The sequence below is a fragment of the Caenorhabditis remanei genome, chromosome I, assembly GCF_010183535.1.
Source record: "Caenorhabditis remanei strain PX506 chromosome I, whole genome shotgun sequence".
In the NCBI taxonomy this organism is placed as follows: Eukaryota; Metazoa; Nematoda; class Chromadorea; order Rhabditida; family Rhabditidae; genus Caenorhabditis; species Caenorhabditis remanei.
Genome location: NC_071328.1, coordinates 17,185,094 through 17,211,745, shown reverse-complemented (window position 1 = coordinate 17,211,745; position 26,652 = coordinate 17,185,094). Strand labels below are relative to the sequence as shown.

The 26,652-nt window shown below is 37.7% G+C and overlaps 5 protein-coding genes and 1 pseudogene across 6 annotated transcripts; 4 read left to right on the top strand and 2 right to left on the bottom strand.

The window, feature by feature from the left end:
• Positions 1-4,227: 4,227 nt before the first annotated feature.
• Positions 4,228-9,079, top strand: GCK72_003612 (uncharacterized protein; the record flags this gene model as incomplete). The annotated part of the gene is made up of 10 exons (XM_053724145.1): positions 4,228-4,372; positions 4,417-4,488; positions 5,471-5,668; positions 5,733-5,936; positions 6,370-7,100; positions 8,020-8,148; positions 8,251-8,352; positions 8,521-8,721; positions 8,790-8,881; positions 8,929-9,079. The coding sequence occupies 10 exons, from the start codon at positions 4,228-4,230 to the stop codon at positions 9,077-9,079; spliced, it is 2,025 nt and encodes a 674-aa protein (XP_053592790.1).
• Positions 9,080-10,397: 1,318 nt separating this feature from the next.
• On the top strand, positions 10,398-11,979 carry GCK72_003611 (uncharacterized protein; the record flags this gene model as incomplete). Its single annotated transcript, XM_003107468.2, has 4 exons — positions 10,398-10,514; positions 10,565-10,675; positions 11,272-11,464; positions 11,687-11,979. The coding sequence occupies 4 exons, from the start codon at positions 10,398-10,400 to the stop codon at positions 11,977-11,979; spliced, it is 714 nt and encodes a 237-aa protein (XP_003107516.2).
• A 139-nt stretch (positions 11,980-12,118) lies between these two features.
• Positions 12,119-14,752, bottom strand: GCK72_003610 (uncharacterized protein; the record flags this gene model as incomplete). Its single annotated transcript, XM_003107377.2, has 4 exons — positions 12,119-12,226; positions 12,282-12,671; positions 12,945-13,748; positions 14,150-14,752. The coding sequence occupies 4 exons, from the start codon at positions 14,750-14,752 to the stop codon at positions 12,119-12,121; spliced, it is 1,905 nt and encodes a 634-aa protein (XP_003107425.2).
• On the top strand, positions 14,264-18,580 carry GCK72_003609 (uncharacterized protein; the record flags this gene model as incomplete). The annotated part of the gene is made up of 7 exons (XM_003107321.2): positions 14,264-14,560; positions 15,210-15,930; positions 15,995-16,093; positions 16,139-16,236; positions 17,191-17,430; positions 17,487-17,675; positions 18,287-18,580. The coding sequence occupies 7 exons, from the start codon at positions 14,264-14,266 to the stop codon at positions 18,578-18,580; spliced, it is 1,938 nt and encodes a 645-aa protein (XP_003107369.2).
• A 5,083-nt stretch (positions 18,581-23,663) lies between these two features.
• On the bottom strand, positions 23,664-25,965 carry GCK72_003608 (annotated as a pseudogene). The gene is made up of 4 exons: positions 25,915-25,965; positions 25,420-25,837; positions 24,192-24,811; positions 23,664-23,756 (listed from the first exon to the last, which is right to left on the bottom strand). Coding segments are annotated over exons 1-4 (1,182 nt in total).
• GCK72_003607 (uncharacterized protein) lies at positions 23,682-26,567 on the top strand (the record flags this gene model as incomplete). The annotated part of the gene is made up of 4 exons (XM_003107433.2): positions 23,682-23,800; positions 24,140-24,959; positions 25,439-26,034; positions 26,447-26,567. The coding sequence occupies 4 exons, from the start codon at positions 23,682-23,684 to the stop codon at positions 26,565-26,567; spliced, it is 1,656 nt and encodes a 551-aa protein (XP_003107481.2).
• Positions 26,568-26,652: the final 85 nt, after the last annotated feature.

Genomic DNA, 26,652 nt, shown 5'->3' with positions numbered 1-26,652 from the left:
CTTTCGAATGGTATAAAAATCTTCACGATCCGTCCAAAACTGACTGAGTTCTGATAAAAAATGTATAGGCAGAAAAGACCACTTGGACCAAATCTCAAAAATTGACGGAAATGTCACTACAACTTTATTTTTGAACAAAATTTTTTTTAATTAGATCATTTTTGTAGAGAAAAACGAGGGCTTTCGAATGGTATAAAAATCTTCTCGATCCGTCCAAAACTGACTGAGTTCTGATGAAAAATGTATTGGCAGAAAAGACCACTTGGACCAAATCTCAAAAATTGACGGAAATGTCACTACAACTTTATTTTCGAACAAAATTTTTTAAATTAGATCATTTTTGTAGAGAAAAACAAGGGCTTTCGAATGGTATAAAAATCTTCTCGATCCGTCCAAAACTGACTGAGTTCTGATGAAAAATGTATTGGCAGAAAATACCACTTGGACCAAATCTCAAAAATTGACGGAAATGTCACTACAACTTTATTTTTGAACAAAATTTTTTAAATTAGATCATTTTTGTAGAAAAAAACAAGGGCTTTCGAATGGTATAAAAATCTTCACGATCCGTCCAAAACTGACTGAGTTCTGATAAAAAATGTATAGGCAGAAAAGACCACTTGGACCAAATCTCAAAAATTGACGGAAATGTCACTACAACTTTATTTTTGAACAAAATGTTCTTTAATTAGATCATTCTTGTAGAGAAAAACAAGGGCTTTCGAATGGTATAAAAATCTTCCCGATCCGTCCAAAACTGACTGAGTTCTGATAAAAAATGTATGGCAGAAAAGTCCACTTGGACCAAATCTCAAAATTGACGGAAATGTCACTACAACTTTATTTTCGAACAAAATTTTTTTAATTAGATCATTTTTGTAGAGAAAAACAAGGGCTTTCGAATGGTATAAAAATCTTCTCGATCCGTCCAAAACTGACTGAGTTCTGATGAAAAATGTATTGGCAGAAAAGACCACTTGGACCAAATCTCAAAAATTGACGGAAATGTCACTACAACTTTATTTTCGAACAAAATTTTTTTAATTAGATCATTTTTGTAGAGAAAAACGAGGGCTTTCGAATGGTATAAAAATCTTCTCGATCCGTCCAAAACTGACTGAGTTCTGATGAAAAATGTATTGGCAGAAAAGACCACTTGGACCAAATCTCAAAAATTGACGGAAATGTCACTACAACTTTATTTTCGAACAAAATTTTTTAAAATTAGATCATTTTTGTAGAGAAAAACAAGGGCTTTCGAATGGTATAAAAATCTTCTCGATCCGTCCAAAACTGACTGAGTTCTGATGAAAAATGTATTGGCAGAAAATACCACTTGGACCAAATCTCAAAAATTGACGGAAATGTCACTACAACTTTATTTTTGAACAAAATTTTTTTAATTAGATCATTTTTGTAGAGAAAAACGAGGGCTTTCGAATGGTATAAAAATCTTCTCGATCCGTCCAAAACTGACTGAGTTCTGATGAAAAATGTATTGGCAGAAAAGACCACTTGGACCAAATCTCAAAAATTGACGGAAATGTCACTACAACTTTATTTTCGAACAAAATTTTTTAAAATTAGATCATTTTTGTAGAGAAAAACAAGGGCTTTCGAATGGTATAAAAATCTTCTCGATCCGTCCAAAACTGACTGAGTTCTGATGAAAAATGTATTGGCAGAAAATACCACTTGGACCAAATCTCAAAAATTGACGGAAATGTCACTACAACTTTATTTTTGAACAAAATTTTTTTAATTAGATCATTTTTGTAGAGAAAAACAAGGGCTTTCAAATGGTATAAAAATCTTCCCGATCTGTCCAAAACTGACTGAGTTCTGATAAAAAATGTATAGGCAGAAAAGACCACTTGGACCAAATCTCAAAAATTGACGGAAATGTCACTACAACTTTATTTTTGAACAAAATGTTCTTTAATTAGATCATTCTTGTAGAGAAAAACAAGGGCTTTCGAATGGTATAAAAATCTTCTCGATCCGTCCAAAACTGACTGAGTTCTGATGAAAAATGTATTGGCAGAAAATACCACTTGGACCAAATCTCAAAAATTGACGGAAATGTCACTACAACTTTATTTTTGAACAAAATTTTTTAAATTAGATCATTTTTGTAGAAAAAAACAAGGGCTTTCGAATGGTATAAAAATCTTCACGATCCGTCCAAAACTGACTGAGTTCTGATAAAAAATGTATAGGCAGAAAAGACCACTTGGACCAAATCTCAAAAATTGACGGAAATGTCACTACAACTTTATTTTTGAACAAAATGTTCTTTAATTAGATCATTCTTGTAGAGAAAAACAAGGGCTTTCGAATGGTATAAAAATCTTCCCGATCCGTCCAAAACTGACTGAGTTCTGATAAAAAATGTATGGCAGAAAAGTCCACTTGGACCAAATCTCAAAATTGACGGAAATGTCACTACAACTTTATTTTCGAACAAAATTTTTTTTAATTAGATCATTTTTGTAGAGAAAAACAAGGGCTTTCGAATGGTATAAAAATCTTCTCGATCCGTCCAAAACTGACTGAGTTCTGATGAAAAATGTATTGGCAGAAAAGACCACTTGGACCAAATCTCAAAAATTGACGGAAATGTCACTACAACTTTATTTTCGAACAAAATTTTTTTTAATTAGATCATTTTTGTAGAGAAAAACAAGGGCTTTCAAATGGTATAAAAATCTTCCCGATCTGTCCAAAACTGACTGAGTTCTGATAAAAAATGTATAGGCAGAAAAGACCACTTGGACCAAATCTCAAAAATTGACGGAAATGTCACTACAACTTTATTTTTGAACAAAATGTTCTTTAATTAGATCATTCTTGTAGAGAAAAACAAGGGCTTTCGAATGGTATAAAAATCTTCCCGATCCGTCCAAAACTGACTGAGTTCTGATAAAAAACGTTTTGATAGGGAATTCCACTTGGACCAAATCTCAAAAATTGACGGAAATGTCACTACAACTTTATTTTTGAACTAAATGTTCTTTAATTAGATCATTTTTGTAGAGAAAAACAAGGGCTTTCGAATGGTATAAAAATCTTCCCGATCTGTCCAAAACTGACTGAGTTCTGATAAAAAATGTATAGGCAGAAAAGACCACTTGGACCAAATCTCAAAAATTGACGGAAATGTCACTAGAACTTTATTTTTGCACAGATTTTTTAAAATTAAATCATTTCGATAGAGAAAAACACGGGCTTTCGAATCCACTTTTCCAAAGACGTCATCGAGACTATCCAACTATAATTCCAGTTGCTGTTGTTTTTGTTAATAAAATTGACGTTTCTCAGGTAATTTGTTTTCACTTTTTCTAAAATTTGGCACCAGGGTACTTCTAAACACGCTGGTTTTGATGCGTTTGTTGATATCTCTTCTAAAAAAATTAGAACGGCTTTTCAACTTTTTCACTATTTTGCACTGTTTCTCACTAGTTTTACTGTCAAATTAAGATTTTTCTGTGAGTTTGTTGTTAATTTTGAGGATAACCAACCATTTGAGGAAACCATTTTGTCCAAACTCCCTTTGGATTTGGTCCAAACTCCTTTTGGACCAAAAAGATTTTTGAGGATAATGTTTTTAATCAGGTATCGATAGAGAAAAACGAGAGCTTTCGAATGAAATTAAAATCTAGAATTTTATGAAATCCCTGCTTTTCTCTATCAAAAAGTACTGACCTTTAAAAACGCAATAATTCTCTACTTTCCCAATCTTTGACCTTGTGTTTCTCGAATACCAGACCTCGAGGGCAAAAACTAAATACATATTTGGAATCAGCGTGATTTCAGCTTTCCAATGGTTTAAGACACGCCCCATAACGCCAAACTGACTCCATGGCCTTCCTTAGCTAAAACCAAGTTTCCCTTTTCTGGTTTTCAGGTTTTCAGTTTTCCTTATTTGTCCTTTTTCAAATAGTTTTTTGCCACATACTGCCGTTAGAAATCAATATTCCCATAATCCTCTGTTCCTCATCTAATTAGTTGACCGTTAGGAAGAACCCCCTTCCTTTCTATTGCTCTCATCCTTATTCTTCGTCTACCCCTTTGCTTTTTCTCTCTCTCGTCCGCAAACACCGAATTGCCCCCATCTTCTCTTTTTCTGTCTGTGCCTCCTCCACTACTCACATGCTATCGATTTTCCCGTTGGCTGCGGAGAACTTCACTCTGCTACTGGAATATTTCGAGTTTCCTGCAGAAACGATGATGAATTCTGAAGTAAAACAAGGCGTTGGCATGGTGGAGACATCTCTCACTTCCGAACCACCGTTTTGTGATAGTTTCGAGCGGATTTCAATTGACACTTTTCCGATTTGGGCACTCGGAAGGATTATTAATAAGGAAGATGGTAAGAAAATTTGTTTCAGCTTAAAAACAGTGATATTATTATAGGTCTGGAAGCAATGAAGAAGTATATGACATCGAGGTTGTGGTTTACTTATCGCAGAGATTTTTCTCCAATCGGTTAGTTTTGCTATGAAGTTTTTGAAATTGTGAAACTAGATCTTTAATTTCTGGATTAGGTAGCAAACTTTGTTAAAAAAGTGTTGAACTTTTTCATATTTTTCAACTGTATCACACCTCCATTCCCAAAATTTATGACTAGCAATTTTTTCTGCAATACAATTTGAATGGTCTAAAAGACCTCAAGGCTACTAAAAACTATTCAGACTTTATCCTCAACTAAAAAATCCGCCATTTTCACAAAAATCGACAGTACCGGCCAGAATGATATATTATTTTGCCTTTTCCAGAAAATGCCAAACTTTGAGAAGATTTCATAGTAAAACTAACTGTCCCATAAAATAACTTTTAAGAGAACAAAGTTGTCAATTACAAAAATGGAGCTCTACCTTTTTTCCGTATGGATTATACATAATTTTAAAGTTCCGGCCCGGCCCGGCCCGGTCGGTCCGGATTTGAATTTTTGAACTTTTTCCACTACAATTTTTTGTCGAAAAATTTATTTTCTGAAAATTTTTCATATGCCGGGCCCTAGAAATTTTACTTCCGACCCGGCCCGGCCCGTTGCAAGTCTGGTTTAAAGCAATTTTACCCGTATATTTACATCGACTATACTTACTTTGGTTATGAGAAATTTATCTGTCGAAATGTAACTCTCTAGGGTGTGCCCGTGCAAAAAAGGTGTCTACTACAAAATAAAGCTCTATGTTTAATCTGTATAATTCATTAAAAATCTATTATAATATTATGACACACTTTCAAAATTGGACATTTTCAACTGAAAAGAAGCTTATTATGACACACTCTCAATCAGTATTATTATGAAACACTTTCAAAATTGAACATTTTTAACTGAAAAGAGGCAAAATGTGATATATTTTTGGTCGGTACCTTTTACGATTGGTCTCTGCCCAAACTATGATCGCTATGTTCTGAAAAAGAGATAAACCTGGAAAGAACTAACAATTTGCACTATTTCCAGGTGGTACCGGTCCGAGTACTGACCAAGGTTGGGGATGTATGTTGAGATGCGCACAAATGCTGTTAGGAGAGGTACTCCTTCGTCGTCACATTGGAAGACATTTCGAATGGGATATTGAGGAGACGTCAGAGGTTTATGAAAAAATTCTGCAAATGTTCTTTGATGAGAAAGACGCGTTGTATTCGATTCATCAAATTGGTAAGCGTTTTTTTTGTTTTTCCAACCGCTCGTCTTTTGTCAACATTAAAAATTTTATTTTCAGCGCAAATGGGGGTAACCGAGGGGAAAAAAGTGTCGGAGTGGTTTGGACCCAACACTGCAGCTCAAGTCATCAAGAAATTGACAATCTTTGATGATTGGTCTAATATTGCTGTTCACGTGGCATTGGATAATATACTGGTGAAGGAAGATGCGTTGACAATGGCTACAACTTATCCAAGTGATGATGCAGTCAAGTTAATCATGGGTGAGTTTTGAAAAGTTACTGCTGAAAAAAATGCGAAAAGTTTAGTCCCCGCTAAATTGTTCTATAAGACAATGCATAATTATTGAAACACGATTCTATTAGGGGTATTAGAACGGCACAGTGCGTAATAGAGTTATCAAGTTCTGATCACACCAACTTTCAAGCGGTGTATATCAAAAATGGACGGAGTAAACAAAACAATTTTAAATATCAAAATGTAGCTCTTGAAATTTCCTACATTTTACTAGTTTCCACTTTTTTGGTATTTCTTCACCCCACCGAGATACAGACCTCAAACATTTGTGGAGAGAGGTAGACAATTAGAGCGTCTCGCTTTTCTGTTAAAATGTAGGGAATTTTAAGGGCTACATTTTTGCAGTTTACAATTTTTTGAAATAGTTCACACTTAAACTTACCTTTCCCAATTTTGCAGAAAACGGTCAAATCGAGAAACCCCGTCCTTCGTCTGGTTGCACCACTGACTGGAGACCACTTCTCGTCATGATCCCACTCCGACTGGGTCTTACCAGCATCAATCCGTGTTACCTCCCAGCCATCCAGAAGTTTTTCGAGCTACCACAATGTGTTGGAATCATCGGAGGCAAGCCAAATCTCGCACACTATTTCGTTGGGATTGCCGGAACTAAGCTTTTCTATCTGGATCCACACCACTGTCGTGCGAAGACTGCAAAACGGGACGCTGGAGTCACGACCAATACCATGATATCATCCATAACTACTACAGATGCTCAGTTAGATATTCAGAATCAGATTGACGACTCTGACTTCCACAAGCTTGAGGATTTGGAGCCGTTACCATCACAAACGTCGGATGTCTATACCAAGATGGACGATTCCACGTATCACTGTCAAATGATGCAATGGATGGAATATGAGAGCATTGATCCATCGCTAGCTTTGGCATTGTTCTGTGAAACCCGCCAAGACTTTGATACTCTGTGTGAGGAACTTCAGAAGACAACCCTCCCATCCTCAGTACCCCCTATGTTTGAGTTCCTGGAGAAGCGTCCGAGATACTTGCCACGATTTGAGCCATATACCGGGGTGAGCATGAAAATAGAGATGAAGGAGTTCGATGACATTGGAGCAGCGAATGTGAAAATCGACGACGACTTTGAAGTTTTGGATGTGTCCGTGGATGAGGTAGCTGAAGGCGACACCGAGCTTATTTCTCAATAAGTGATGTTCTGCTAAATTGTAATCAAACCTATAATCTATCATGTTTGACTTTCTTTCTCTTTTTCGCTTTGTACTGAATGCTGGATTGCCTTTTGCACACGAAAACACCTCCGTATCGAAAAGCTGGTTCTTTTTCTGTTGTTCTTGTGAATATATTTAAAACAAATAAATTTTTGTGATAAACCTGAATATGGTTTATTCGTGATTGCGCATCTGCACTCGGATCAAACTGATCGCATTTTGAAAAGTAAAATAAGTTTTAAAAAAAGCTTTTAAAGGAAGCCTGTCTCCCTATCGCTTCTATCCGTCTCTCACTCTTTGAAATGTTTTCGCAAGGTAGCTGTGAGACTGTTATCTATCAATACTCCTATTATTAAAACTGGACAAGTTTTTTTAACGAAAAAATATTTCTCGCCGCTTCACTCTCGTAATAAGAGGGAAGCATTTGGTTAGCTGGTAAGTGAAGAAGAGAAAACCATTCTTACAAAATATGTTGGGTGACGGGATCCAAAAATAATTTTCAAGTATTTCCGTGGAAACTCATATTCTTATAATTTTCCAAAAGATCTGCCTCGTCAATGGTGCGGCATCAAGGTTCAAACATAAACCATCAATCTTTAAAGAACCGTTTCAAACTGAAATCATTTACAACTATTCAAAAAAAAGAAAAACAATTCGTCGCAAATGACTATTAATCTGTGGTAATCTCTCGATGTCTATTGAAACGAGAAAACAGTTTCGCGAACAAAAGTGTATCAATTTAATGTTACCCTCGCGGCGACTACAACTACGATTTATTCTATTTGCCACTGTTTTTGCCATATTCTGTCTTTATTATTCGAAGGAATTTCGGTTTTCAGTTTCGACATCGACTTTTTTAAAGAATTCGAGTAACACTACAACAGAAAAACTGAAAAAAGTTCCTAAATTCTATAAATTATTGAACTGGGAGAAGAAAGAATCTGAGAAGAAGTTGAATAACATCGAAGATTTGAGACGAGTAAATTTGAATGTGAGTTTTAAAGTAAAACACAACTCTCTGAGACTGTGATATCCAGAATCAATTAGTGATTCTCATAATTGAAAAATCTTTGAAAATCATTCATTGTCTCAGACGCTTCCAAACCGAACATCCAACCTTTCCGCTGTCCATTTATGTTCTCAAAATCCGTCGCCATGTCTTCCAGGGCTGAGGGACTTCGAGGGGGAGATTCGGGTGAGACTTCTCAAGTTTACCTTATTTATTTATTTTATTTATGATCCCCGCATATGTAAGTAATGCCAGCTTTTTTTTCTTTAAAGCGTCTACGACTTGTTTTTCTGTGTTGTTGTGCACCTTCCCCGCGTTTCGCTCAATTGTTTTATTAACAAACACCATTTTCAGACAGCCCCTCGATACCATCTATCCACATGTGTAGTCCAAAAAAGTATGAGTACTGTAATGACGTCACTATTCTGTTATTTGAGAGATGAGAAGAAATTCATCGGGAATAATCGAGAGATTTTGAAGGACTGGAAAATAATTCGATTTTGTATGTTCAAAAATGAATTCAGGAATTTGGGTGGGCTTTTCAAGAAAATTAACGTAAGTGAGCTCTTGGACCGGTTATTTCCCTGCTTTGCTTTGGAGACTACAAAAACAACTACTTTCAGATTTTACCTTCCGCAAACAACTGGACACATATCATGATGGTTAGAAACCCGATTGAGCGTTTTATCTCGGGATTTGTCGACAAATGTTATAGGTAATTCAGTAATCAAACTACTGTAAACCAATTAGATCACATTCCAGAAAACCAGTGGTGTCCAATTACTGTAACGGATGTAAAAAGAATTTGACGTGTTTTATGGAGACTGAGTTGGCGAGAATGAAAGAACAAGTGAAAAGGGGAAAGTTTTTGAAGACTTATGAAGATCGACACTTTTTTCCGCAGAGTTGGTGAGTGAAATGGAGACAAACTTCAAAAATTAACATGTGTTGAAAATATACCTAAAACAGGCGAATTTACTGCACAGGTAAACTACTATGATCAAAAGTGTTGGCCTCCACCGCTTTTTCTATCCCATTTCCCAAAATTTGTGACAGAGAACCGGGCAGATCCCACATGGGTTTATATTTTATAGTTATTATCTTTTTGATAGCTTCTATAGTATTTAAAAAAAGTTTAGACAAAGAAACCAAGTGTCGCCACTTTATAATTTTCTGTTTTGTAAAATCTAGTAACCAATTATTGGTATACTGTACTCTAGGGAGTACCCGTACAAAAATGTTGTCAACTACAAAAATAAAGCTCTATGTTTAATCTGTATGATTCATTAAAAATCTACTTGATGGGACAATCGCCATTATCATGACACACTCTCAAAGTTGGACAGTTTCAACTGAAAACGGCTGAATATGATACATTTTTGGCCATAAAAATTGTCGACTACAAAAATATAGATCTTAATTTGACCTCTCTTTTAAAACTCATTATGTTACAAATTCAATTTTTCAGGCGGTGCGACCTCCACCAATACTTCTCCAACTTTACTTTCATTCCCTACTCCTCTGCTCATAATTTCTCGATAACATCCCATTTATTCCCAATATTTCGTAATCATTCCGTTCCTGAATCCTCTCTTCAATACATACAATCATCTCTCTCATCCGGTCGTACCGCCCATTCAACAGTTGATTCGAAAGCCACATCTTTCATCGAAAAACGTTTGAAATCTAGTCCGTATCTCATGGAATTACTCGTTAAAATGTTTTATCACGATTTTAAATTGTTTAATTTCACTCTTCCTGCCATATGAACTTTTTTTTTTACTTTGATCGTCAAGAATCACTATCCGTGTTTTCAGACATGGTAATATCTCAACTTGAGAGTTATCAAAATATTTTCAACTGAAGAAATATTTTATAAGTATCGAGCTATATTTTGTCCGTTGGCAAAGTTTTTGATGTCTCCTTTGTGGAAAAAGATATACCGCGTTAGCTGAGGGACACCTCTAATAGAGGGTTTACCATATTCTAAAACTGAAAAAAACAGTACAACTCGTTTCCCTTTAGTATTTTTTCTTACATTTCTGTCAGAACAATGTAACTTTTCCTTCTTTGAAATCCAGTTCCCCTTTCCTCTCCTCAGGGGGGATTAGTAATGGATAATCTACCCGCCCCCCCCCCTCCCCCTCTTTTGTTCCAAAAACAGAAGAAACGAACCGCCCATCTTTAGCTTCCCCCAAAAAAGTATCATTTTGTGAGAGTCTGACATTTGAATGGCTGAAAACTACCGATTTTTCAAAATCACTGCAATTTTCTTCATTTCCACGCTTGTCTTCGTGGCATCAGTCCCGATTACGGTACCCCGGGATACTGTAGATAATGTGGAGGAGGTAAGTGCGATCTACTGGCAATTTTTAGTCAAAATGTGAAAGAGTTTCAGAAATACAGTGCTGCCCCTAATAACACTCCGATATCAAAAGTCTACATTTTCGGCCGACCCATTTACATAAGAGAGCCGTTTGTGATCCCGCAGAGGAATTATACGGAACAGGTAAATGAGTCAAAGTTGGGGAGTTCGGGTGAAGCACATTTTCAAAATTCGCACACAAAATTGTGTTACTTTTTTCGGAGACAAAAATCTTGAATTTGTATGAAAAATGTACGTATTTCAAGGAAAGACCCCCAGTAACCTGTTTTTGAGTACAAAATAGAGAAAATTTTAGGAAAATCGAAACATTTCTATTTTTGTTGCTTAAATTTTGAAAATTCCAGCAGAAATTTCCAAACTTTTTCGAACGGTTTTTTTTTTCGAAAACTATCTGAAATGTTTTTTGTCTGAAGAATTTTTCGCGCAGCCCTGGTCAGGAATGAGGAAGTTTCAGTTTTAGAATTATTCGGAGAGGTTTCAGTTATTATTTCAGATCGACATGGCAATTTTTCATTTCTAAACATTTTAATAGCTCAAAACATGCTCCAGAGATTTTTGCACATTTTGCTTATCAATTTTCAAGAAATCGATGAAATTTCGAACTATATTGCCAATTTCTATAAACATTTAGTTTCCCCTCTGAAACCATGAGATAAACCATATTTTACATATTTTCCAAGAAGAATGTTGTTTTCCAATCGAAAGTGTTTTCTGTTCAGGTAGATTTCTCAAAACTCTTCTCTGATCCTTCCAAACTTCGCAGAAATCGTGCTTCTTATGTCGATGAGGCAGTTCATAACCAACGACAACAACATCAACAGTACCCTGAAGCAGTTGGTGGTGGAGGAGGAGAATATCCATACGTACAGAAATCCAAGTACCCATTGAGACAGTGCTACACTGAAAGAAGTGGTGAGTTCAGAAGATCAAAAAATGAACCAAAATTTAAAAAAATTCAATACTTCATCGAAAATGCGATCATTTTTGATGATGTTCCAGAGTTTCTCTTAATTCTGAGTCGTCGAAAATTTCACTTTTTCGCGAAAAAATACGAAAATTTTGAATTTTGAAAATTGCCGCCAAGTACTCGGGCCTTGACAAGTATAAAAATCTTCCAATTTCCACTTTTTCTAGGCTACATGTGTTGCAATCTGAAACTGGAGAAAGTGATGCATAACACCACACAAAAAATGGCTGAAAAGAAGGCGTGCAACCTGCAAAAAATGAGTGCAATGCTGCAAGCAGAAACTGAAGCAATGTTCGGAACAGAATTCGAAGCGATCAGCGCCGTCGGAGACTTTGCTTCGAAAATCCACTTCTATTCCGACTATGTTTGCAAAATGCAGAGGGATGGGCGCACGATTCTGGTGTATGCAACGCCGAGTCGACACGATTACGCGGCGCCCTATACTCAGTATACTTTGTAACCCATTTTCTAAACACATTGATTGAAAATTGAATGCAAACAAATAAAATAAATTAATTGGGAAACCAGAAAAGTCAGTAAAATGAAAGAAAAATGAGACGAATAAATTTGAAAAATTCACAGAAAATTTGAGAAGCGCTCTACTTTAGACTGATCGACATGATTTGAATAGATTCGCGGGGACGGCCACTCCGCTCGAATGTTGGAACTTGGTTTATTCGTTGGACGACACTCATTCCGGCGGTTACCTGAAAGAAAATCAGATTTATATTTACATTTTTGTTGTTCTATCTGGATTCTTACCTCTCCAAAAAGCGTATTCTTCCCATCTAACCAATCCGCCGGACACACAGTAATAAAGAACTGTGATCCATTCGTATTACCTCCACCAGCATTTGCCATCGACACTTTGAATGGCTTATCATGTCTCAACCGAGGATGAAATTCATCTTCGAAATCCTCTCCCCAAATCGACTCTCCTCCTGTTCCTTTTCCCGATGGATCACCAGTTTGTATCATGAATGATTTGATGACGCGATGGAATGTGAGTCCATTATAGAATCCACGTCGAGAATGTGTACAGAAATTCTCCACGGTTTTCGGGCATTCGTCACCGAACAAGCGGATGGTGATGTCGCCGAACGAGGTATGAATAATGGCTTCTTTGTTGAGCACTTTGTCGCCTCCTTCTGTCTGAAAATTGGGAAAAATTGAGCGTTTCAGTTGTGACGTTGTTTGCAAGTCACATAGATTATTACTATTTTTGGTCTCAAGTTTTGATCTACCCACTTTTCCTCGTTTACACCTAATTACCCGCGAAGAAGAATTTTTTTAAATTTTGAAGATACTTCTTCCTGTTGTTCTACCAGTCTACCAGTTCAATCAGTTGCGGTTCGTAAAACCCCTAAAAATCAGGACACTTTTTTCATTTTTTTTCACAACACTAAATAGATATCCTCCACTCACATCCAACGCGGTCAATAGATCTTCCTTTTTCGGCCGCTCATTAAATACATCTCTTCCAGAAACCGATGGATTCCCTTCGTCATCCTCCACATTGAATGGCTCCGTATTAGTGAATAGATAGAATCGATTCTTACGCAATGCACAACAAACCATCAGTGGATCTGGGTCCGTCTTTCTATTCAATGTTGGGTTATCAGCTGCCGCCGTCTCTACAGTAATCGCTGCACCTTGAAGCTTCGAACGGATATCTGGAAGGGCGTTGCACAGAGAAACGGCTACAAATCGAATCGATTCATCTCTTCCAATGATTCTCGGCGTCTCCTGAGTGACAAGATTATACACTTTCACACCGATCGGCGTCGGATACAGCAAGAAGTTTCCAGATTCGTCGAAACACATTCTGGAGTATTTCAACGCGTTCTTCTTATCCTTGTCCATCTCCTTCTCGGCTGCCAGTCGACGACTCCATTCCATATGTTGTAGGCCGTAATTCTTGTTTTCCTTGGCTTCCTGTTGATATTTTTGAGTGGTCTCGTCGATTTGCTGCACTAGTTTTCCGGTTTTTATATTGAAAATGCGGATTCGGCGGTCTTCTGAGAACGTTGCCAGTCGGAGGCCAGAGGGATCGAATGCTCCGCAGACTGGAGTGGTCTTTGCCTTTACTAAATCGTAGAGATCTGTTTCCAACTTGTATTCCCAAGAAAGTTTCGATCCGGGAAACTCGAAGTCACCGCGTTCCCCATTCCAGCACTCAATGATTCCAGATTCGTCGATGGAGATGATAATGTCGAGAGTTTGACTGTACTGAAAAATGAAAATTATAGTATAAGCTATTTTGAGTATAGTTGAAAACCGGGCTGGCACGTAACTCGCTTCAAACTCAATATTATGAGCACAAAAGTCGACGAAAATGCAGATATCGGCGAGTTCTATGTCGGTGACTTACTACGGGCCGGATCGTTATTCGTTACTGTGCCGCGGGGCGGGCTAGAATGGCTTTTTGACCATTTTCGCGTTTTCTGGCACTTTTTTCAGGAACGCGGCACATTATCAAATCACCATATGGCTCGTAGTAAATAGAACTCGTTGAGATCTACATTTTGGTATAGTTTTCAGCTCATAATATTGAGTTTGAAGCAAGTTACGCGCCGGCCCGGTTTTCAAGTATGATTTCGAGCTTTTCGTCAACTTGCGCTTTAACAAACCTCAATAATCCGAATCGGTGTTGAATGTAGTTTGTCCTTAACACAAACCGGTGTCGCCGATGCTTTTCCATCCACCACAATCACTTTTCCCGAATCCGCCGCTCCAATCGCCAAATGTGCAACCGGATCGTTGGATTGATGCACCCAGTTGGCTGTTCGCGGTGGGAAATCCAATTTGATCATGTTAATCATGTCAAAATTCTCAATATCGAACACCTTCACCGATTTATCAGCCTCGCACACGGTCGCCAGCAAAGTGCCGTCGACATTTGCACAAATGTGAGAGAATTCACTCAAATGACATCGGAAATGCTTGACGAACTCGACTCCTTCACCATGCTTCTTTTTCCAGAATTTCAGATGTCCATCGACACTCGCTGTGATGATAAAATCGGTTTTTGTGGCAATGACGTGAGAAATTGTGTCCCGATGCATAAATGATTTCTCGTATTGAGATGATGATGGAATTGAGCGAAGAAACTCGGATTCATGTTTCAATTGAGGTTTTTTCGGCAGTTCTGACGTCGATGGTTTCTCAACTCGCTTCTTTTTTGGAGATGGCTCTTTGAAAACGGGCTCCGATGCCGTTTTTTCCTCCTGCATTCTCTGAAAATGTAATTTTTGAGTATTTTAGACTTTCTTTTAGTGTATTAACGCGAAAAATTCGGCGAGAGCCTTCAAATTAGACTAAAAATCGGCAATTGTTAAAATTCAGATTCGAAAAAAATAGGTGTGGATTTACGGTAAACAACACGCGCATGCGAGATTTCGGAGTGTCGTCGGAAATTTTTTATTATGCGAGCTGGAAAATTTTTGGCTAGTCTTTCTTCATTATTTTCTCATTTTTCAAGCTCCGCCCACTTTTAAGCTACTCTAAATAAGTCTTAAAAAGTGCAAAAAATCGATAATAACTAGCTTCAAACTCACAAAATTATTCGAAACACTGAATTTTTTCTTCTAGTTTTGTAAAGTTTTTTTTAGAAAAAGGTTATCATTTCCGCTATAAATCGTGAAAAATTTCCCTGCTTTCCAATTTTTTGCAATATTTCTCTGTTTTCAGGCAATGAACAGTGAAGAAGATCAACTTCTAACACTAGACGGTCAATTTCTTCAACGCGTCTCTCCGAACACGACACCGAGCTCCAACACTTTCGGTTATGAAGCAATTGTTCACATGCAAAGAGACCTGGTGTCTTCAAACCGACAGAATCTTCCGAATTTCCCTCCGGAAACGACTAACGGACCAGAAAATGGACAGGAGAATTGGGAATTGAATGAAGCTATAAGGATATCCCGGGAAGAAGGGAAAAGCAGACAGTCCGCATCGAATCCTCGTTTCGGATTCCATAGAAATCATCGGCATTTCCATTCCCATCAGAAAAATTCTCGAGACGATCTGGAAGAGGAAGTTCCGAAGGAGAAGTGGACTCAACTAGAAAAAGATCTGAGTTCTCTTGTCGATTATTTGAAAACTGTAGAATCAGGCAAGCTTGAGGTGGAAGATCCGAGCCAAAAGTATTTAAATCAAGTAGAAATGTCGGAAACCATCAAAATCTACTCGAAATCTGATTTGGGATTCAGAATTCTTGGTATAGTGCGATCTGATGAAGAACAACTGAGCATCGATGAAGCAAATTGGAATATGCTGAGATTTGTGTATTCGAGAGATCCGAGAGTTCATGAATCGGCTATTAGTATGGAATGGACACCGATGGAGAAGGAGCTTTTTTCAAATATAGATGAATTCATCCGTAGGCAAGAGAAAACTGCGTTTAGAGCTGGTTAGTTGAGGGAATTCTAGAAAACAGTTAATTTTTAGTTTCCTGAATCACATGTCTATTCCAGGAGCCCTCTCCGTTGCTATAAACTTCGATGATTTCCCACCGAATTTGACATGCAGAAGTAAAGAGAATGAAACCACTCTTCTACGTCCCGTTGTTGTTGGTACGATTTTCTCGGATAATTTATTCTATTCAAATCAATTTTTAGACGGCGTCGCTGTTCTCAATGCGACATATTCAATGAACAAAACGAGAAGTCCATTCTACGGCAGAGCTCCTGAAATGCCGCTTTATCATGATACACTGGTATGAGAAACGAACAAAAAACTCTGCGATTTCATTGATTTTTTGTCTACTTTGACAACTGACGATCCATAATCACACAAATTGCGAACAATTATTAGAAAATTAAACGGCTGACGATTGTGCAGCGGAAATGTCGTAAAAATCGCATTTTCAGACAATTTTCAGAGATTTTGACAACAGTAAAGTGGTTTTCTGTCATTTTAATTTCAATTTAAAACTATTTTTGCAATTTCAGACTGATTTCATTGGAAAGTTCGACGATTTTCAGTGACTTTAAGCCATTTTCCGCCATTTTGAACTGATTTTCACGGTTTTCAGTCATTTTTTATTAATTTAGAGGGATTTTCAGACTATTTTCTTTCATTAACTCACATTTCGTAATAATCTGCTTACCTATTCCCTGGATTTGCTGGAAGGGGGCTGAGTTTGGATGGTGGTGGTAGGCCCCCTTCTGGAATAATTTTGAAAATGAGATGGTATTGTCGAAATAAAAAAAAGTGATACCCGGTGTTTGCGGACTTAATGCTAATTTTAATAATTTTTCCACTAAGTCCGCAAACACCGGGTATCACTTTTTTTAATTCGACAATAAGTAAAGAAAAAAGTGCAGAAATTCCAGTTTTACTCAAAAACCGTATTTTTTGGCTGAAAATCTGGATTTGTTTATTTTCCAGCCAATTTTCGTGATAACCAACCGATTTTTCTTTTACAGTGAAAATCAAGTGTTTGAGTTAATAATGACGATTTCTGCTCAAAAACTGAGTTTTCGCCGTTTTTTGTGCTGAAAACCGGCTTTTTCGAGTGAAAAGTGATTAATAAATCACAGAGATCGGACGAAAATCAACAATTTCTGATAATGGGAGAGGATAAGACTGACTCGTCGAGATTCGTTTTCTCGATTAAAAATATTTATTTTCTCATTTGTTCTCCTAATCCTCTCAATTTCTCTTCCAGAACTACCCAGTCAAAGCGATATTCGATGTCATTATGAACTTTTTGATTCGTGGCCACAAAACTGTCGTCTATCTCCCGAAATACTACAAGGACTACATCACACCAGATGGAATTTCGAAAGTCGACGATGTGGTGGCATTCAGAAAATTGGTGGAATTGGAATATGTGCAGTTTTTGGAGAATAGAGACGATCGAAGAGATTGGGTCTGGTTTCATGAGGTGTCGAAGAAGGCGGATGAAGTATGTTTGAAAAATTGTTTCGCCTAAATTCACCAAAATCTGTTTTTTTTTTGCAGATCGGTGCAGTTTTCGTGTCGGCAATTGAATACCGTAGACGAACGGCAGAAATGAAATATGAGAAACCCTCGGAACGTATCATCACTCCATGTTTTTTCAATGCGCCGGAACGATTGATGGTATTGGAACCGACGATTCGTTACAAGGACCCTGGATCCACAAGATACAAAACTATTACAGAGAAGGAGGTTAGAGAGATGATGAATCAACCGAAATCCTAGTCTCAAATCAAAATTCTAGTTTTCAAGTGTTCGACTTGGAGAAAAACATACTAGGGAAGGCCATGTAGTCAGTTTGGAGTTGTGCAGCATGGTTTATACCATTGGAAAGCTGACAAAACGCTGATTCCAAATATATATTCAGTTTTTGCCCTCGAGGCCTGGTATTCGAGGAAAGCGAGGTCAAAACTCTGAAAAATAGAGAATTATTACCTGTTTTGGGTTAAGTTTTGAGGCCTAATGCTCCACCTTAGAACGTAGTATATATGAAAAAAAAAGTCAAGAGCTTCAAAGTCAAAAAAATTTAATGTGTCATTTTTGCTGAACTTTGACCTCGTTTTTCTCGAATACCAGGACTCGAGGGCATAAACTGAATATATATTTGGAATATGCGTTTTTACAACTTTTCAATGATATAGTCACGTCCCATATATCCAAACTGACTCCATGATCTTCCCTAATAAGTTTTTCTCAAAGTCGAACACTTGGATACTAGAATCCATATTTGAGACGAAGGATTTCGGAATCTATTATTGCTGAAAATCGATTTTTAGAAAATCATTCATTTTTCTCTCTTTCAGATTCTCCAATTCTGCGGAGAAGACGAGCATTCGACGCTATGTGAGCAGTTATATTTGGAGAAACAAATTGAATTAATATGTCATTTATGTCAACTATACCCAATGAAAGCCCTGCATCGTGTCTGTATTCAACAACTTCTTCATCTCGTCGTCACGGCGAAATCTGACTTTGAGATGCCTTCGATGGATTTGGAGGCTTACGCGAAGTTCCACGATCAATTTGTTGGAGATGATAATAGTGAACTCAATATTAGTGAAATCATTATTAGTAATAATAATCAACCTAATTATTAATAATTAATCAAATTTTATTGGGTCCCGTTGTATAACAATTGTATATTTTATTGTCTGAAAATGTGAAATTTTCAGCTAAAAAATCTCATTTTTCTCCGTCTTCTCATCTTATAATTTCTCGGTTCCTGGTTAATCACTGTACATTTTTTCTAATTTCTCTGGAACCTTTTCCCCGCTTTACCATTTGTTCATTGCCTCTTCTCTCTTTCTTGTCATTCTTTTTTCGTCAGAATTGTCATAAAAACTAAATTATTAAAATAATTTTTACAACTGTTTCCCCGCAACTTTCTCAATTTTCTTCCTCGAACTTATCCACGCGTCTAGCCCCGCCCCTCCTGATCATAATCAGTTCCCTGAAAATTTTATTTCCCATATTCTTTTGACCATTTTCCTGTCTCCCCAACAAGCAGGGAGAGAGTGAAAATACGAAAGTGATTGCTACACACCAGAGGTGGGCGAGAATGAAGAGCGTCTTCGATTGCCGCCGGAAAATTTCGCTGCCGCCGGAAAATTTCTCTGCGTCTCTCGCCCACCACTGCTCTCTCGCCCCTCGCCTTCCCCGCTCAAAAATTAAAGAGAGCGGCGCCGGAAAATGCTAATTTCGCCCGTTCTGAATGAAAATTCGATCTGAAAAGTGATAAAACTATTAGAAGAGGAAATTCTCTTTCAATTTATGTAAAATTTATGAATATTTTAATGAGAGAAATTCTCAAAAAAGACGAGAAATGAAAAATGTTGGAAAAATTGGAGAAAATTCCCGATTTTGAAAAAAAATTTCACTAAAAAGTTTTTGGTTTTTTGATATGTTATCAGTCTTAGTGATGTCTAATGGAATACCAAACATGGGGTAATTCCGTCCCATGGGGGTCATTCTGTGGAGAAAACCCGAATTTGAGGTGATTTTATGAGAGGAGTCATTAGGACGGTTTGATTTCGGAGGTGTTCCACTAAAAGTTTCATTTATTGTTGATATACTGTTGTCATAGACATTATCTAAGGGGAGAAAAAAGAATTTTCAAAAAATATTAGGTATGGGCCGTTTTATGGTATACCGAAGTCACCTCACAATGAAGGTTGAAACATCGGCTAATCTATTCTCCTTGGGGTCTGAAACTGTGATAACAAGAATAGTCCCGAGTTTTAGATACTATTTGCATTGCGGGAACATTTATATAATTCACGCAATGGTTCCCAAAAGGCTATCTCTGAATCTCCTCACCTTAATATACGGTGCTTTGGTTCAAACAGAATGGACATGACCCCTTCGAAGAGTGACTTTTCAAGGAATAGATCTTCCTCCTCGCTGAATCGTCGTGCGCACCGCATACAATACTTGAATATACTACCAGCCCATTCCACGAGATTGGATAGCTCATCTCGTTTTGACACCAATTTATAATCCGATCGTGAACATTTGCTGAAGGATCCGTTTTTCCTATATACATGGCACATGTTAGGACTGAACGAACGGTTGCGCGTTCTTTGTCTTCTAAATCCAGAGGAATCAAGGTGAAAGGCCAAACCTTGTATCTGAATTTATATAATTCGTAAATTATGTTTCAAGTGTATACACGTTTTGCTTACCTTCCTTTCATATGTAGCTTGATACCATCAAAGCCGCATTGGAAGTGAACTTTTACTTCTCCAGGCGTCAACTCGTTTAACAATCGTTCTTTCAAAATTCCGTGACCCATTGGTGACGTAGTACATTCTCCTCGAACTATCGAACTTTGAACATTCAACACATGTTTTCCATTGATTTGGAGCATACCCCTGATCAATGAACTCAAATCAGAAAATACCACAGTGCATTTCGACGATATGTTGAAACAGGAACACTTTTCTCCATCTTCAGCACATGTGCTACACATTTCAATCTCTTTCAGATGTTCTGATCGAAACAGAAGCTCCTTCATGATTTTCTGGTTCTCCAACATCTCAGTGTCAAAATATTCGTTGACAGCTGTCTTTGATTGAGTGGTGGAAAGCAGGAACATCAACTTTCTTAAGTCTTTTTCAGACAATTTTCTCCATAATCTTCCTAAAATTATCATAGGTTCCATTTTTACCATTTGAAGTTAGACTTACTTCTGGAATCTTCGTCAGTTTCATCAAAGATACTTTCAGCTATGTTATCATAACAGTTGAGAAAGTCTACTTCATTTCCCATCTTCTCTTCTGCCACATCCTTGTCATTCTCATCTTGCATTTCTTCTTCTTTTTTCTTCTTTTTCCCGATTCTATCAAAAATTTGTCTCGCCGTCGTTCGTACTCTTTTGATTGATAGTCGGCTTTTCATTGTGCCTACTGTAGATTAACTGAAAATTGAAAAAGTAAATAAAAACAATAATAAAGTACGAAAGGGTTCTGAAAACTAATTAAATATAAAATTGTAAAAAACATGAAAATCTATACTCACATAAAATACAAAAAACCGAGAAAAAAAATAATGAGAAATAAATGCCCCAGCAGCTAGCGCGCTCGCAGTTTGCGTCACGCAATCGCACTAATCTAATTAGATTAGGATTAGATTACGCCCAAACATAATTAGATTAATATTGATTTACCTGAGAAGGTAAACAGGGAGTAAATCGTTTACCGTGGTAAACCATTTACCGTATTCACAAGACATTTTTACCGAGGTAAACATTTACCTCAGTAAATGGAGTTGTATTTCCCTCAAAAACACATTAACTACACATCTCAATGACTGCATAGACTTATTGACTCCACATTTTCAATGACTACAATGTCCCATTGGCTACATTTTTCTCACTCACTATTCTTTTATCATTGAATACACCACTCATGGACTACAAAATTCAAGAAACTCTCTCTCTCTCTATGACTACATCTATCTGAATGAAACTAGACCATCTGAAATTATCACATATATCAGAAGCCGGAGCCTTCAAACAGAGTTAGAAAAAGTAGCAGACTAGCCCTATTAGGAATCAGTTTCTATTCATGAAGATGATATTTGAGGCTATTAAATGAAAAGTGGAGATTTTTCTATTAGCGTTCTACAATCAAAACGCAGATTCTTGTGTATAAAGTCATAGCTATAGCACATTAATTAACCGAAGCAGATCTCCAAATATCGTTAAAAGTAGATGTGTTTTGACCATAATTTGATGGAAGTCGTGAAGTTACTACCGTAATATATCCTTTTTTGTACGAACACATTTTGATAAGTTATCAATAGACAAAGTAAATTTCTGCAGTTTCTCACTGCTAAAAGAAGAGTTTTGGACCTGCCCACATTGATAGACTGTAACTTGTTAGAAAATGAACGTACAAAAAAATTTTCAACTATAAAAATGAAGCTCCATTCTTTATCTATATATTAATTTTAAAATTTAACTAAAAAAATGTGAGTATCGCGTTCTTTTTGGAGGATCCTTTCACTAGCTCTACTGTAATTGGTTCGGTAAATCCCATTTACTCGCAAAAGAGGTGGGTAAATGTTTTCACCATGGTAAACGCATTTACCACAACTGCCGATTTTTCATGCATACCATTTTTCACTAATTTACCACAGTAAACGATTTACCTTGCTCATTTACCTCGAGGTAAATGTTCATGCATACGGCCTCTGTATTCTATAGACAATTTTTTTTTCCTCAACAACTTTCATTTTCTGTTTCTTTTCACTGTTGTCGTCAGAAACCAGACGAGACACAGAGGCGTAAGTCATCATTGAATTGTGTCAAAGAACAAATCGAAACACCAAAAAAAACGGCCGCGCCTCCGACAAAAATAAACAGAATGACGATGACAACTACTTCGAAGTCATCTTTCTCCTCTGATCACTTCGGTTTTATTTTTGATTTTTTCTGATTTCTCGCTGCTTGTCCAAGATGGAAAAACGAGGCTAGTTTTATTCATTTTTTCCAGTTTTTGCTGATAATTTGTGTTTGTAAGAGGTTTGCGGGGAGGTGTGGCGTGGTCGATGAACACGCCACAATTTTTCTGGAGAGACTGTTCTCCGGAGGTTTTGTGGTAATTTCTTTTTGGAAAATAAACCTTTTTAATTGAAAACATGTCAGGCTCTTGTGATTTTCGGATTTTTTACTGAATTTTCTGTCGTTTACGATATTTTCGCTAAAAATTGTCCATCTAAAAAAGTCGCACCAGTTTTGTAATTTTCAAAAAGTAAACACTCCAAATCGTGTCGAGACCCAACTGTTTTCGCAATGCTCCTTTGAAAGCCTACGGTAGTTGTTTGAGCGCGAATCTTTGATTTTTGAATTTCGAGTCTCTGGTTCTGTGAATTTTTGCTCATTCCTTGAATTTCCCAGTCGAAAAAGTCTTCGGATTTTTTCTGAATCTCTCTCCAAAGATGATAGGCTATTTGTCTGATTTGATGAGCTCACTTTTCGTCGGCGATTCGAAGAATGGAGGTATGAGTTTGTTATTTTATAATTGAAAACAGCTGAAATCTTTCGAATTTTTTGTTTGTTTTTTTTTCGGATATTTTATTCAATAAAATCATTGTATTCTTTTTGATTCTGAAAACCTCCAGAACACAGAAAATCAAGATTTCCCGATTTTTACCCACATTTTCGCACCACGCTTCTGTTTTTACAGAAATGAAAACTCTAATTTCAGTACTAAAATGCAAATGTTATTGTTTAAACTTCGTTAAATAGAAAGGCATGAAAATAAACATGACGCAAAAGTGGGCGGAGCTTTCCCAAATAAGTTTATCCTTTTTTGCTCTCACTTGCTCTCAACTTCTCTATGTTTTCTCTGATTCTCTCTTCTCGGAAGAATCAATAATTGCATCAGAGAGAGAGAAAGAGAATGAGACGAAGAGAGGGATGGCCATGTTGTTTTGTTTGCATTTGGCACGTTTTCAAGTGAGCCTCTGGCATGTTTATCACTAGAAACCCTAGAAAGGGGTTTTTAGACTGATTTTCATTTAATTTCAGTTGGTTTCTCTTTTAAAAGCCAGTTTTTAGCTTAACAGCCGCTGAAATACCGATTTTCATCTGGAAAATGTGGAATATTCGGTCTGAAACATGACTATTTCTCATTTCCGTTCAAGAATCCACAATGCTTTCCTATTTTCACCCAACAATCATTCATTTTTCCAGCCATGTCTCTGACTCAAGACGCCGCATTCGTCGAATTGAAACGCCACGTGGAGGCGAATGAGAAGAGTGTTCAACTTCTGGAATGGTTCGAGAAAGATCCGACAAGATTTGAGAAATTCACGTAAGTATTATCACGGCATGCTTCTTCCAACTGCGCTCTACCGAAACCAAAGAACATTGTGTGCAAAATTGAGAGATGTAGAGAAAAAGAGAAAATTTTCAAGGGCATTTTGGTGGAGCGCAGTTGTAAGAACTGTGCGGAGCTAATAGTTGAAGGGGATATGAATTTGAATCGTCTGGGGTACGGATGAACTAAAAATTTCGGAAACCGGAACTTTTCAGAAGTTTTTTTTTCGGAAACTCGATTTTTCAAATTATTCATAGTCCAAATCTATAAATATGCAGTAAAAACTAAAAAGGTGATGCAAAAATAACTGAAATCCATAATTTTTTTTTTCAGTCGCCACTTCAAGACTCCCGATGGCGACTTTCTTTTCGATTTCTCGAAAAACCGAATCACCGACGACTCCTTTCAACTTTTGATGAATTTGGCCAAATCTCGAGGTGTCGAAGAGTCGCGGGACGCCATGTTCTCGGCAGAGAAGATCAATTTCACCGAGAATCGTGCCGTGCTTCACGTCGCTCTCCGTAATCGTGCCAATCGGCCAATTCTTGTCGACGGAAAAGATGTGATGCCTGATGTGAATAGAGTGTTGGCTCATATGAAAGAATTCTGTAATGAGATCATTTCCGGCTCGTGGACAGGATACACCGGCAAGAAGATCACCGATGTTGTCAACATTGGAATTGGTGGATCCGATTTGGGACCACTGATGGTCACCGAGTCGCTGAAAAACTATCAAGTCGGACCGAACGTTCATTTTGTGTCGAATGTCGACGGAACCCACGTGGCAGAAGTGACAAAGAAGTTGAATGCAGAGACAACTCTGTTCATCATCGCATCTAAGACATTTACCACTCAGGAGACGATTACGAATGCGGAGACGGCGAAGGAATGGTTCCTTTCGAAGGCCGGAGACGCTTCGGCTGTCGCCAAACACTTTGTCGCCTTGTCCACAAATGTGCCGAAAGCTGTCGAATTCGGAATCGATGAGAAGAATATGTTCGAGTTCTGGGATTGGGTCGGAGGACGCTACTCACTCTGGTCGGCAATAGGATTGTCGATTGCTGTTCATATTGGATTCGATAATTATGAAAAGTTGCTGGATGGCGCCTTCGCTGTCGATGAACACTTTGTGAACTCCCCGTTGGAACAGAATGTTAGTAATATGCATACTTGTCCCGGCCCGAAGGCCCGAGTTTTCGCGCCAAAGTTCCAATTTCAAATTTTTCGCGAAAAAGCTAAACTTTCGGCTATCATTCAGAACTAGAAAACAATCTGAAAAATCATCAGAAATGTCCACATTTTCGATGAAAAATTGGTTCATTTATTGAAGCCGGGTTTTGACAAGTATGGCAATATGTCAAAACCTGATGAAAAATATGAGATTTGTTTTCAGTTTAATTGAGAGTAGGAAAGTTATGTAGTTTGTAGTCAGTAAGCTTACAAAAAATTCGACCTGAAAACGTGTAAAAATGTTCAAAGTAAATCGATTTCAGTCCAATTTTTTAAATTCACCTAATCTGGCGCACCTTTGACGCGTTTTTTGGCTTTTCATCTTAAAATCGCTCAAAATATATACTTTATCACCAGAATTTTCTGCGTTTTCGCCAAAGTACAATTTTTTTCGATTTCCAGATCCCCGTGATCCTCGCAATGATCGGTGTCCTCTACAACAATGTTTACGGAGCGGAGACCCACGCCCTCCTCCCATACGATCAGTATATGCACCGTTTTGCCGCCTATTTCCAGCAAGGTGACATGGAATCCAACGGAAAATTTGTCACACGACACGGTCAACGTGTCGACTACTCGACGGGTCCAATCGTTTGGGGAGAGCCGGGAACCAATGGACAACACGCGTTCTATCAACTGATTCATCAGGGAACCCGACTTATTCCAGCCGATTTCATCGCTCCGGTGAAGACATTGAATCCGATTCGCGACGGACTCCATCATCAGATTCTTCTCGCCAATTTCCTCGCTCAATCCGAGGCGTTGATGAAGGGAAAGACGGCCGATGTGGCTGAACAAGAGCTGAAATCATCTGGAATGTCTGCAGAATCCATCGCGAAAATCCTTCCACACAAAGTGTTCGAGGGAAACAAGCCGACCACCTCCATTGTGTTGCCAGTCGTCACTCCGTTCACTTTGGGATCACTCATCGCATTCTATGAGCACAAGATTTTCGTTCAAGGCATCATTTGGGACATTTGCAGTTTCGATCAGTGGGGGTTAGTGAGAAATCGGAGATGGGGTGCCTTAAGAGCGTATTGTTAAAAAATGTTATTTCGTTTTCGGGAAAGCCTTTAGAAACCATTTAAAACTCATCGAAAAGCTCAAAAATCTTGTCCGAGAGGACTACATGGCCGCGGGGAAAACCTCTTTAAGAAAGCTCATTTTGAGTCAGGAGAATGGGAATTCTGGCGTTTAGAGCGATTTTCAGCCTATTTCAGCCTATTTGGAGCTATTTTTCCATTTGAAAGAGTTTCGACGCGCCTCAGGCGCTCCTGAGATTGTCTTAGCGCATTTTGAGCGATTTTAACATATTTTTGTCCGAATTTTGAACCAAAATCTAATCACATTGCACAATGAGATTTTTCAATGAACAAAATAATTTTTCAGCATTAATTGATTTATTTTCAGGGTCGAACTCGGAAAACAATTGGCAAAGGTCATCCAACCAGAACTCGCTTCTGCCGATAAGATCACCACACACGATGCTTCAACTAACGGACTCATTGCTTTCATCAAGAATAACGCATAAATTAAAAAATTGTCTCGTTTTCTCTAACCCTCCCCTTTTCCTCTAGTCTCTCTCCACTCGCACCATCTCTCACTGAGTTTGTATT